Genomic DNA, 13,628 nt, shown 5'->3' on the forward strand with positions numbered 1-13,628 from the left:
GTTGGAAAGCTCATGCAAGACATAGGCGGAAGTACCGACCCAATGTTTATATAGTAAACATGCAAAGCAAGTAAACAAAAAAAAAGATAAAACAACGATGTTGGACGATTTTTAAATTGGAGGAGAAAATGAGAGTTTTTCACCCTACCCTACCTTTTTTAACTAAAGTACACAGACGAAGAACTAATTGCGTGTGACCTTTCCAACATGATTGTGCAACGCATGAATCTGCAGATGTGCATCGCAGAGCTAGTGCAAGACGTGCATTTGTGGTTAAAAAGTATTTACATTTTGGGTTTTTTTTATAAATAATGACCATTCGTTTCGCTAGATTATTCTTCGGCTGGGATTGTGTAGAGCCCTTTGAAGCTGCATTGAAACTACAATTTGGACCTTCATTGATCCCCATTGAAGTCCATTATATGGAGAAAAATCCTGGAATGTTTTTCTCAAAAATCTTTTCAACTGAAGAAAGAAAGACATGAACATCTTGGATGACATGGGGTGAGTAAATGATCAGTAAAGTGTTGACATTTTAACACACAGAAGACTCACTCCTCACTGCAACAGTGAACTTACATGCCCATCCCTACATCCAAACTCCCGCCGTGAGGTCCACATGTGACGTTACAGGAGTAGGTGGATGGGACGACACATTCCAGCGTAGAGGCCAGTCTCACTTGACCTGCCCCACAGCGCTTCTTCACCTACACAGAATGAAGAGCTCCTTACTGTCTCACCACACAAATGTACTGAAGAAACACGGAGCTAAAGTGCACACATCTCACCTCAGGCTGACAGTCGAGTTGACTGTCTGCGGTGGAGCTTTTGAAGTCTAATTCATTGTAGAAGACAAAACCGGTTTTACACAAGCAAGACCCATCTGAGTGCTGAAATGCACGGTTCTTGCCTATGCAGGTGCAAGAGGATGCTCCTACGAAAATAAACAAAATAGATACATTACATGCTCTGGTTTGTTTTTTAAGAATGACAGAGAATTGCTGTCTATGCAGGGTCAGAAAGCTTTCGGATTTCATCAAAAATATTTTGTGTTCCGAAGATCAACGAAGGTCTTACGGGTATGACATGAGGGTGAGTAATTAATGACTGAATTTTCATTTTTAGGTAAGCTATCCCTTTAAGAAAATGTCCTTTAGATTCCTACAACACAGTCTGACCTGCATCTGAGGTGGACGAACTCCCACAGGGGAAACAGGCTCTCTGGGCGTGCAAGTGATTGAAGGTCCCTGGTGGGCATTTGTGACATTCCTCAAGTGATTCAGCACTAGTGCGGTTTCCATATGAGCCAGTCGGGCAGGGAACAGGATCGGAGCTGCCTTGTGGACAAAAGTACCCAACTGGACAGGGTTGATCACTATAATGGTGTGAGCCTAGTAAACAGATCATTAAATTAGTCAACATAATCAATTAGTGCTGCTGTTGTTTGTATTATGGGAGCTCTTCAGTACTGACCCGGAGGGCAGTGATGTCCTGGAGGGCAGAGGAGGCACTGGAGGTGAGGGGAGCGACTGGGCCGATAAGTGCCGGCCCCACACAGCATACAACTGCTCTCTTGAGACTTCCTCAACCCACTGGTGTTCAGCGGCATCCAGCCGTCTGGACAGGACAGCATGGCAGAGCTGTTGGCTGGGCAGTAATGTGGAAAAGTACATCTGTAAAAAGAAATATGCAGGGTCAGAAAGCTCTTGGATTTTATCAAAAATATCTTAATTTGTGTTCCGTAGATGGACGAAGTAGGTCCCTAGTAGGTTGGTGCTTACACTTGCTGCGGTGAGCTGTAGGTGTGAGATCCTTCAGGACAGTAGTATCCTGCAGGACACAGTGTGGGTTCTCCTGTCTGGGGTCTACAGTATGAACCTGCTCTGCAAGGGGTCTCCGTCACTGAGCCTGTATGATGGATTACTTTATTACACTTCATAGTTATAATACTTGCATTTTATGAACTTGTGCATTTGTGAATATCAATCATGTAGAAAGCACACCTACCTGGAGGACATTCGTAAGAAGCTCGGCATGGGATGCCTGCTGTATTAGGCTGGCCTGTGGTGCGAGAGTCTGGGCAGTAGGTACCAGGAGGGCAAGGCTCACACTGGCCGACAGCAGCTGCCCCTGCCTGTGCCCTCATGGTGCCTGCAGGACAGGGCACTGGGAAACCTGTCCCACTGCACCAATGACCCGGTGGACAAAGGAAGCTGGAGAAATCAGTGAGCCCTAGGGAGTGTTATAATAACAAAGTTTACTCATTAAAGAAACACAAAGATTTAAATGAATGTAGATCATCATTTTAAAAAAGAAATGAAGCTGTTATATATGATTATATACACACTATTTATATTATATTAAATTATATGTACACTACAGTATGTTTTGAATGGTTTGTCAGACCTGTGGAGTTACAAAAAGTGCCAGGGGGGCAGGTTAGACAGTCTCCTTTGCTTCCTGCCCCAGGCGTGGGCCTGTATGTAAATAGGGGGCATTCTCTAGGCCCGGGTCGCCCATTAGACTCATAATCAGCTATGCCATCACAATAATAGCCTGGTGGACACATGCGTGGGATGGGATCACCTGTAAGAAGACAGAAAACAAAATAAGGCTTCATTTTTTATTCAGATGGATGTAACAAGCTACTATAGTGTACACTACTATATGGGCATATCTCAGAAATTAACTGTGAGATTTAAAGTACAACTGGACATACATTTGAGGTCAAAAGTTTTCATACACCTTGCAGAATCTTCAAAATGTTAATTATTTTACCAAAATAAGAGTGATCATAAACAATGCATGTTATTTTTTATTTAGTACTGACCTGAAAAAGATATTTCACATAAAAGACTTTTGCATATAGTCCACAAGAGAAAATAATAGTTGAATTTATAAAAATGGCCCTGTTCAAAATTTTCACACACACTTTTTACCTGAATGATCCATAGCTGTGTGTTTTTTGTTTAGTGATAGTTGTTTGTGTGTCCCTTATTTGTCCTGAACAATTAAACTGCCCGCTGTTCTTCAGAAAAATCCTTCAGGTCCCACAAATTCTTTGGTTTTTCAGCATTTTTGTGTATTTGATCTCTTTCCAACAATGACTGTATGATTTTGAGATCCATCTTTTCATACTGCGGACAACTGAGGGACTCATATGCAACTATTACAGAAGGTTTAAACGCTCACTGATGCTCCAGAAGAAAACGATGCATTAAGAGCCGGGGGGTGAAAACTTTTTTGAATTTAAAGATCAGGGTAAATTGAACTTATTTTGTCTTTTGGGAAACATGCAAGTATCTTCAGTAGCATCTGAAGGGCAGTACTAAATGAAAAAAACATGATATTTAGGCAAAATAAAAAAATGTACACGTCTTTATTCTGTTCAAAAGTTTACACCCTTGGCTCTTCATGCATAATTTTTCTTTCTGGAGCATCAGTGAGCATCTGAACCTTCTGTAATAGTTGCATATGAGTCCCTCAGTTGTCCTCAGTGTGAAAATATGGATCTCAAAATCATACAGTCATTGTTGGGTTCAAATACCCGAAAATGCTGAAAACCAAAGAATTTGTGGGACCTGGAGGATTTTTCTGAAGAAAAGTGGGCAGTTTAACTGTTCAGAAAAAACAAGGGACTCATGAACAACTATCACTAAACAAAAAAAAACACATCTGTGGATCATTCAGGTAACAACACAGTATAAAGAATCAAGTGTATGAAAACTTTTGATCGGGCTCATTTTTTTAAATTCAACTATTATTTTCTCTTGTGGACTATATGAAAACGTAATTTATGTGAAGTATCTTATTCAGGTCAGTACTAAAAAAAATAACATGCATTTTGTATGGTCCCTCTTATTTTGGTAAAATAACATTTTGCAGATTCTGCAAGGTGTATTTAAACTTTTGACCTCAACTGTAATTACATATAGCACGTGTAAATTCTAGTATAGCAGTTGACGTACCCTCTTGGCACCAGTGTCTTGGAGGACAAGGAAGGCAGTCATGTATAGCACTTGCTCCAGAAGTTTCTCTTATAGTGCTGGCAGGGCAAGATAAAGGTTCTTCTGTGCCTTCAGGGCAATAAAAGCCTGTCCAAATAAACAGGACCAGAAGTAAACACACAGTGTGGGTATCTTGTGATATGCGGATCATATAATACAGATTGTTTAATCACTTTATTAATGTATTAAGACTCTATAATGGAAGCGTTTATAAGAAGATGAATAATGTACCAGCAGGGCACGGTCCAGCACACTGCGCTCCCCACTCACACTGGTCTCTGTTCAGCAGAAAAGCGGCCTGAGGGGTAAACTCTGAACTTCCAGAGATGCACAGGAATCCAGCAGCACACAGGCCTTTCACCTGGCCAGCCCTGAGGAATAATCAGACACAAAACCCCAATAATTCAATTTTCATTATATTCAGAAAAAGACTGATCCATGTACACTGCTGATTTGGGATCAATAAGGTTTTTTTCTTAGGAAATGTATAGTTTTATTTAGCAAGGATGCATTAATTTCATAAAAAGTGACAGGAAATTCATGCATAATGATACAAAAAAAAAAAAAATTCAAATAAATGCTGTTTTCTTAAATTTAAGTATTATTAATAGTTTATTCAGGAAGGATGCATTAAATTATAAAAGCCCATTTCCACCACTGAATAAAAAAAGGTAATTGTGTGTTTTTATTTCACAGTTCTGACTTTTTTCTCATAATTGTGAGATGTAAATTCGCAATTTCAGAGTCAGAATTGCGAGATATAAACTTTTCTGACTTTTTTTGTAAATTCGCAATTGCAAATTATAAATTCAGAATTGCGAGATATAAACTTTACTGACTTTTTTTTCTCACAAAGCAAGTTCATATTTTGCAATTCTGACGTTTTCTCAGAACTGTGAGATATAAACTTGCAATTGCGTTATAATGTGAGCTGTAAGATATAAACTTACAATTCTGACTTTTTTCTCAAAATTGTGGCATAAACTCGCAATTGTAAAATCAGAATTGCAAGATATAAACTCACAATTCTGACTTTTTTCTCAGAATTACAAGTTTATATCTTTAAAAAACAATTGTGAATTAAGTCAGAATTGTGAGATATAAACTCACAATTCTGAAAACATATCAGTCTTTTTTACCCTGAGATAAAAAGTCAAAATCGCGAGATGTAAACTCATAATTGCAAGAATAAAGTCAGATTTGTGAGATAAAAAGTTGTCTATTTTATGATAACGGCTAGTTTAAATTGTAATAATGCTTCACAATATTACTGTTTTACTGTAGTTTGATCAAATGAATAGTAGTATACAAATAAATAATAAAATCAGAGAGAGTGTGTAAAGTTTAAGTTTATTTTCTAAAAGTCTAAAAGGTCATAAGTGCCCATGGTTGAAGCAGCACCCTTATATGATCTCTAAACATACTTGCAGAACTTTCCTGGTGGACACGGCAAACACTCTCTCTCCTCCTGCAGACCCCGAACCTCAGGTGGGGTGTATGTGCCATTGGGACAGGGCTGAGGAACCATTGTGGCTGCAATTACAAAGAGAATCAGATAATATACTTCCACTAATGAGACCACATGTATAATATAGAGAGTTACAGCAGCATGGGTTACCTGCGGGGCAGTAGGAGTGTGGTGGGCAAGGCCGAGGGTCTCCAATAATTGCCTCCTCACAGTAATAGCCTGGACGGCAGGGGATGCAGTTATCCGACCCCGGATTTGGCTGGTACTGTCCCGTGGGGCAGGGCAAGGCCAGGGGTGAGCCCAAGGGACAGTAATGACCCTGAGAGATCAAAACCTGTCAGTCAGGTTGCTGAGCTCAGATTAAAAAAAGCTAGAAGGGTGTGAAGAAGGCAGAACTGACCTTGGGGCAGAGGAAGGCGTGAGGGGTGGTGGAAGAGAAGTCTACTGGGCAGTAAAAACCTGCAGCACAAGGTCCACTTGGAGCATCCAGGCCCTCGCTAGCACAATAATGTCCTGCTGGGCAGGGAAGACAGCTTTCTATGGAGTAACCCCCTGTGGGCAAATCAATATTATAAACACAAAACACAGTATGTTAGAAAATAAAGAAGGTAAATGTTAAAATATTAATGTGCATAAGGTTCCAGAGAATATGGAAACGGCAATATTTAGATGCATGTGAATTATTTAAAAGTATATCGCTAGAGTGAATTTATAAGTGCAACTGAAGTTGAATCTGTGCAGTATTATTTATGCACTGGTGCTTTTAAGCCACACAGCCTATTGTTTTTGATAGCTCATTTATTTTGATGCTCCATCCCTGGTAAATTATTCATATGCAACTAAATGTTGCTCCTCTTGTGGTTTTTTGATGTGCATAATAACTGCCCTTTTGAACTGCTTTAATATTTTTCCTTAGAGGCTTTGAAAGTTTTATAGATTCTATTAAAATAAACGCGTGGGTCTGTACACACCGGTGAGGTTGCGAATGCTTCCTGCTGGGCAAGGCAAAGGCATTAGGGTTCCAGAAGGGCAGAAGTGACCCTGCGGACAGGGGCCATTCCTGAGGTAGCCCGTCGTATTGAGAGGTGCAGGATTTGGAGATCCCCCTTGGCAGAAATAACCCTGCTGGCACTGGCCTACAAACAAAACAACAATGAGTCTATATGATAAAGCCACAGACTAAAACCAAAATGTGGGATTATGTCAGACCCTGTGGCTGTGATGTTCCAGGTGAGCTGCAATAGAGTCCAGTAGGGCAAGGGACACAGGCAGCCACAGACTGAGCCCTGGTAACCTGTCCCAGTGTGCCCACAGGACAGGGTACAGCTGCAGCAGTGCCAACAGGGCAATAATGACCTGATGCAACACAGGAAAGATAGCAGATTGTGAGCAAACATCATAATACACTACCAGTCAAAAGTTTTTGGACAGTAAGATTTTAAATGTTTTTAAAGAAGCCTCTTCTGTTTACCAAGCCTGCAGATATTTGATCCAAAGCACAGCAAACCAGTAAAATTTTTAAATGTACACTGCCCTCCAAAAGTTTGGAAACACCCCTGGCAAAGTGTGGTTTTGGACGATATCAACATAAATCCTTTTTTGGTGCAAATACATTAAAGTAACTTGACATTATTATTGAAGACCAGCAATAATAATTTGCATTTTAATTACAAAATAATGGCAATATATACATGTCAAAGTCAGACATGCCCCTTTGCCAGCTGTGATGCCTGGTTACTGGTTTAAACTTGGCCCAGGTTTTTAAAAGATTTTTGGGTCAGCACACCTTAATAGCTTCAGCAATGGATTGCCAATTAAGTTTAGAATACAATGAATTTAGGCCCAGATTATGCAGAGCTGTAATAGCTGCTAATGGTGGATATTTTGATTAATCTAAAATTTAATTTTTTTCTATGTATAAACTGTTCATGTAATAAAATATGTTTTCGTAGTTTGTGTTATCAGTGCACAATTATCACAAATTAAAAAGAATTCATGCCAATATTGTCCAAAACCCCACTTTTCTAGGGCGTTTCCAAACTTTTGGAGGCTGGTGTAATTTATTCCTGTGATTTCAAAGCTGAATTTTTAGCATCATTACTCCAGACTTTTGAGACTTTGGAATTTCTCGGCGCTCCCAATCCGGGCCATATGCATTCGCAATATAGGCTAAAATATTCTAACTTTAATCTCGTAACTGCTGAGAATGAATTCTCACAATTTTGTTCTTTTTCCTTAAATATTTATCTCCAAACTTTATTCGCAAAATATTTCGATTTATTCTTTAAAGATTTTGACTTTATCCTTATAATTTCGACTTTAATCTCGTAATCTGAGACTTTTTTTTTTTAACATGTAACTAAAACACTTATAAAAGTTTAGCTTTGATCACAGGAATAAATTACATTTTAAAATATATTACAATAGAAAACAGTTATTTAAATTCTTATGTTTCATGGTTTTTACAGTATTTTTGGTCAAATAAATCCAGCCTTTGTGAGCATACAGTACTGTGCAAAAGTCTTAGGCCTCTAGTATTTTTACCATCTAAAAATGGTTTAAAGTAAGTTATTTCTATCTTTTGCTGTAGTGTGTCAGTAGGAAACATCAGTTAACATTTCCAAACATTCTGTTTGCCATTAATTGTAATAATCTAGTGAGATTTTTGTTTGCACAGGCAGTCTGACAACAGCCAGTGCTCCACACAGACATCTGATCTCATCATCATCCAGTCTGTCTCTGGAATGACATGAAGAAACAGAATAACTGAAACAGAATAACTGTTTCAACATCTCCAAGATGTTTCAAGTAACCTACCTGCAAATCTACCTGAAAAACTCTGCACAAGTGCACATAGGGCAAAAGCTACTTTAAATGCAAAGGATGGTCACATCAAATGCTGATTTATTTTAGTTAATAGAAGTTCATTGATAAAGAAAATCTATTTATGACATTGTTTTTGACAGCATCCTCATTTTATGTGACTAACTGCCTAAAAATTTTAACAGTACTGTAGCTTTGTAGGTATAGGTTACTTAAAGCATCTTGGAGATGTTGCCACAGTTCTTCTGGATTTAGTCTGTCTCAGTTTTTGCTGTTTCTTAAGACAGACTGGATTGAATGATGGAGAGATCAGATCTCTGTTTGCACAAGGAGTCTGTTAACAGCCTGTGCTCTATACAAAAATCTTACTGGATTATTATAATTAATGGCAAAATCAATGTTTAGAAATGTAAACTGATATTTCCTACTGACACACTACAGCAAAAGACCGACTTTAACTGACTTTAAACCATTTTTTAGCTGATGAAAATACTAGTGGCCTAAGACTTTTGCACAGTACTGTATAAGATAAAAATGTAAAGATATATAAAAAAAAGATTGAACCTACCTGATCTCATGATGAAAACCTACCTGTGGGAACTTTTTTCGCAAGACGGAAAATACGTACCAATAAGTACATATCACTGCTGTTTCCAACAGAACTGAACACTATAGGCGGCAATGAGCACTTGCAATCGTTTTCATACACAGTTATGATTACAGCTCCATATGTTTTGCTTTTCTGACATAATGAGCTTGCTCAGTAACTCAGCCGGCACAGAATTGGACTTTGGGATGCGGAATCCTTGGGTGTGAATCCTGTGAAAAACATGACTTACGATGAAAGAGCTAAAAGATGGAAAAACAAGCTAAAATGGCATGCTTGCAATTGCATTTTTCCATCATATTTGCTTTTGTTCATACTATCGGGTAGGTTTAGGTGTAGTGCAGATGCTATGTTATTTTAAAACATCACAGAGTGTTAGAATTAGAGCGTCACTCAATGGACATTTCAAGTCAATGCTGTGGTGACGTACACGAAAGCCATGTCAAATAAAACCATCTGTACATTTATCAAAACTCATAGCGCCAATCAGTGGACATTTCAAATCAAATGTCACGAAGCGTACATGGTGGTACGTACTTCGTGTCTTGTGAAAAAGTTCCCACAGGTATGTTTTCATCATGAGATCACATTGAATCTAACAACTGCAAACTTCTGAATAGCTGTATGATGAAAAATAAGGATTTGCAGCAGAACAGAAAAACATAATTACTCATGAGCCATCATAATAATCTCAGCACAGGGTTGGACTCACCCATGGGACATTGGGAAGGCTCCTGTGTGCCAGGGGAAGGACACATAGTGCCAGCTGGGCATGAGAGACAATGGGCGGCGCCAGGAGCACTGCTGTATGTGCCAGGCTCACAAGGCACTTCCAATGGAGTACCAATGGGGCAATTGTGTCCGCTCGGACAAATATAACCCTGCAGTCCATCTACTGGTCGAGCACTACGACTGCCATTGATACACACATATCTGTGAGGGAGAAATAAATCTGTCATGAACTTTATAGCACATACCAGGTTTTAGAAGCCTGATGAATAAATCTCCTCAACGAGCCAATTGCAAAAGCACTTCACTGCCACTCCACTGTATCTGTTTTCCAACCCAGCCACAGTTGGATAGAAACTGGATCCACAGTGTCGTTTTAATAAGTTATCGTTTGAAACCATTTCCTGACTCATTTGCACTTTACATAACATTTCAGTAGCGGAGAATATCGATAATAGTTCCAGCACTATTCAGTAATGGACAATAAATCTTTCACATCTGAAATCACATCACTAAGATGCATTAGCAATGCATGAGTGTACCCGGCTGGCTCAACTCAAGTGGGTGTGGGTGTACCGTTGTCAGATGACCATGTTTAGCTACTGAAAAGCATAGATATAATTACCCAGCATCACAAAGAGATGCTTCTGATGGATGGACCATAGCAGTTTGCTCACAGAAGTATCCAGGAGGACACGGCTGACACTGCTCCGCCCCACTCAACCCTGGGGAGCTGGAGAATGTTCCGGCAGGGCATGGGAGAGGAGAGCCGATGCCGGTTGGGCAATAATGGCCGGGCGGGCACATGTTGTTGCCTGTAGATTCAATCTGCAAATCACACTTTGTAAATGAGTTTAACCCTATGTGAACACACAGTGTCTTTATTAAGAAACAGAAGTGATTATATATACCACATTTCCAGTGCCGTTGGGGCTTGTGGCACCCAAAGGGCAGTGAAATCCATCCTGGCAATGCCCTGTTGGCTCTGAAAGACCATGGCGAGCACAAAACATGCCTAGACAGACAAATTAAATGAATTAGATGTTTGTTTGTTTTTACTCCATATACACTACCAGTCAAAAGTTTTTGAACAGTAGATTTTATTGTTTTTTAAAGAAGTCTATAATACAGCAAAAGCAGTAATATTGTGAAATATTTTACTATTTAAAATAACTGCATTCTATTTGAATATATTTTTAAATGTAATTTATTTCTGTGACCAAAGCAAAATTTTTAGCATCATTACTCCAGTCTTCAGTGTCACATGATCCTTTAGAATTCATTCTAATATGCTGATTTGCTGTTCAAGAAACATTTAGCATTATTATTATTTATCAAGGATGCTTTAAATTGATCAAAAGTGATGAGAAAGACATTTATAATGTTACAAAATATTTATATTTCAGATAAATGCTGTTCTTTTATTCATCAAAGAGACCTGAAAAAATTCTACTCAGCTGTTTTCAACATAATAATAAATGTTTTTTGAGCAGCAAATCAAAATATTACAATGATTTCTGAAGGATCATGTGACTGGAGTAGTGATGCTAAAAATTCAATTTGAAATCTAAGGAATAAATTACATTTTAAAATATATTAAAATAGAAAACAGTTATTTTAAATAGTAAAAATATTTCAGAATTTTACTGTTTTGATGTACTTTGGACCAAATAAATGCAGGCTTTTTGAGCAGAAGAGACTTATTTTACTGTTCAAAAACTTTTGACTGGTAGTGTACATAGAATTTCTGTCAAAAAAATATCACTGACCCACAAACTTTTGGTACGGTAGTCTACACATGCAAAAAATCTTTTTGTTGTCATATATTTTCAGTCTGACCTGCAGGACATGGTAGACATTCATTTATACTGGCTGTCCCAGACTGTGGCTGCACTGTTCCTGGAGGGCAGGGGAACTGAGTGCCCTGTGATGTGCCTGAGGGGCAGAAATGCCCCGGTGGACATAGAACAGGCTCTGCTACTGCTTCCCCTGCATTGTAATGCAATATGATCTATTGTAATAGATTTATAAGAGCACAGAGATTGTTTTAAACCAATTTCCTTGTAGACAGAATGAATAACGCACCCTGACAGTAGAAGCCTAATGGGCACAGCTCACAGTTTTCTCGATGGCTGTTGCCCATGACGGAGCTGTAAGTGCCTGCAGTGCAGGCCAGGGGCTTGCGTGTGCCAGCAGGGCAATAGAAACCGGCAGGACAGAGGCTCTGCTCTGGACTGCTTGAGCCCCAGTCGCAGTAGTAGCCTGCAGAGCATTCACCTACACGGTACAATAGAATTAGACAATAATAGAATATGACTCATGGTTGCATCATACAAATCCAAATTCTGAGATAAGATCAGTGCTTTAGTGAACAGCGGGCAGTTTAACTGTTCAGGACAAGCAAGGGACTCACAAACAACTATCACTAAACAAAAAATACAGCTGAAATATCTTATTCACATCAGTACTAAATAAAAAATAACATGCAGTTTGTATGATCCCTCTTATTTTGGTAAAATAATTAACATTTTGCTGATTCTGCAAGGTGTATGTAAACTTTTGACCTCAACTGTATTTAAAAACAAAAACTAAAGGCTATTAATATATAGTATAACACTGTTCCAAAAAGCACCTGCTCTTGTTCCCAGAAGGCAGTATGCCCCCGGTGGACACAAAGTGCCAGTGCTGTTGTCAGTGGGGTTGGGAACTGTGGCCTGCACAAAACAGAGGAATCCAGGAGCACAGGGCCCCGAGGGCTCAGAGAGTCCATCCGAACTGCAGAAAAGGCCCATAGGACATACCAGGCACTGCTCTGCAATTATATAAAAACAGCATTTAATCATGTTCAGTTGCTCAGTTATTGCAATACAGAACAGAATAAATCACCTGCTGAAATGAGGCCTAGAGAATCGCTGTATGTGCCTTTGGGACATGGAACTGGGTTTCCAGACTGAGTCTCATTGGGGCAGTAAAAGCCTTCAGGACAGAGCAAAGGAGAGCTGGCCCCTGTAGAGCCTCTAGTGAGGTTGATGCAATGGAAACCTGGAGGACAGGGTTTGCACTCGCTCTGCCCCCTCTGATCCTGAAACTGACCTGCGATTACAAAACAACAATACATAAAGAGACCTATGAGTAGACTTAATTTTTTTGACCTCTTGTAGAAATGGTAGCAACTTCCTTAATTCAGTAAATTTTACTTAAATGGAGCCCTATAAAGTCAATGGAGCAGACAGTATGTCTCCAAAATAAAGTATTACGGTACCTCCAGGGCAAGGCATGCAATCATCTGTGCCCTTTCCCCCACTATCAGGGCGCCGGCTGCCCACTGGACAAGGAGTTGGCACAGCGCTACCAATTTCACAATAGTGACCTGGAGGACAAATATCGCCATACATGGCTGACACGGGGACTGCGGTCGGTGATCCCTCACTGCAGAAAAACCCTGTGCAAATACAACATGCCATGTTAATATTCATCTTCAAAAAGCCCTGTGAAGGCCTAAAAAATGTCTGCTGTAAATGATATTCAAACCTGGCAAGCATGGACCACTGACTGCGGTTAAGCCTGGCTCTGAGCAATAAAACCCTGGTGTGCAGTTTTGGCATTGACTTACATCTGACAGTTGACGCTGATTGCTGTAAAACAATTTATTTAGTATTTTTAAAAATTGCATTTAATAGGATTACATTTTTAATCAATTTTTTATATAATGCAATGAATGTTCTGCTTTTTTAGTTGCTTTATTATAATTTTGTATTTTTTTTTAGTTGGTTTGTATTGTAATGCGTCACACTGATACCTAAACGTGCCCTTGGGACAAGGTATTCCTGCAAAACTTCCAGCTGGACAGTAAGACCCAGTTGGACACAGTATTCCAGTCTCATTATCATTTGGAGAGGGAATGACGGCTCCTCCAAAACACAAGAATCCAGCACTGCACAAGCCAGTTGGTGACACATTTCCTGGACGGATAAAACTAATATCAGCTCCACAT

At 39.4% G+C, this 13,628-nt stretch overlaps 1 protein-coding gene across 1 annotated transcript in view; it reads right to left on the reverse strand.

Annotated features, from left to right (window-relative positions):
• si:ch211-286b4.4 (neurogenic locus notch homolog protein 3) overlaps positions 1-13,098 on the reverse strand; it is a 27,124-nt gene extending 14,026 nt beyond the window's left edge. The window contains exons 1-22 of the mRNA XM_051128773.1: positions 12,897-13,098; positions 12,521-12,727; positions 12,267-12,446; positions 11,720-11,911; positions 11,474-11,623; positions 10,546-10,649; positions 10,260-10,462; positions 9,618-9,838; positions 6,685-6,831; positions 6,447-6,611; positions 5,876-6,027; positions 5,626-5,794; positions 5,432-5,540; positions 4,239-4,378; positions 3,969-4,094; positions 2,407-2,586; positions 2,008-2,232; positions 1,782-1,908; positions 1,474-1,673; positions 1,179-1,391; positions 789-934; positions 580-707 (exon numbers count right to left, since the gene is read on the reverse strand). Of these exons, the coding sequence (XP_050984730.1) occupies positions 580-707; positions 789-934; positions 1,179-1,391; positions 1,474-1,673; positions 1,782-1,908; positions 2,008-2,232; positions 2,407-2,586; positions 3,969-4,094; positions 4,239-4,378; positions 5,432-5,540; positions 5,626-5,794; positions 5,876-6,027; positions 6,447-6,611; positions 6,685-6,831; positions 9,618-9,838; positions 10,260-10,462; positions 10,546-10,649; positions 11,474-11,623; positions 11,720-11,911; positions 12,267-12,446; positions 12,521-12,727; positions 12,897-13,098 (3,686 nt within the window). The remainder of the gene's footprint in view (positions 1-579; positions 708-788; positions 935-1,178; positions 1,392-1,473; positions 1,674-1,781; positions 1,909-2,007; positions 2,233-2,406; positions 2,587-3,968; positions 4,095-4,238; positions 4,379-5,431; positions 5,541-5,625; positions 5,795-5,875; positions 6,028-6,446; positions 6,612-6,684; positions 6,832-9,617; positions 9,839-10,259; positions 10,463-10,545; positions 10,650-11,473; positions 11,624-11,719; positions 11,912-12,266; positions 12,447-12,520; positions 12,728-12,896) is intronic.
• Between the last annotated feature and the right edge of the window lie 530 nt (positions 13,099-13,628).

The sequence above is a fragment of the Labeo rohita genome, chromosome 15 (assembly GCF_022985175.1).
Source record: "Labeo rohita strain BAU-BD-2019 chromosome 15, IGBB_LRoh.1.0, whole genome shotgun sequence".
In the NCBI taxonomy this organism is placed as follows: Eukaryota; Metazoa; Chordata; class Actinopteri; order Cypriniformes; family Cyprinidae; genus Labeo; species Labeo rohita.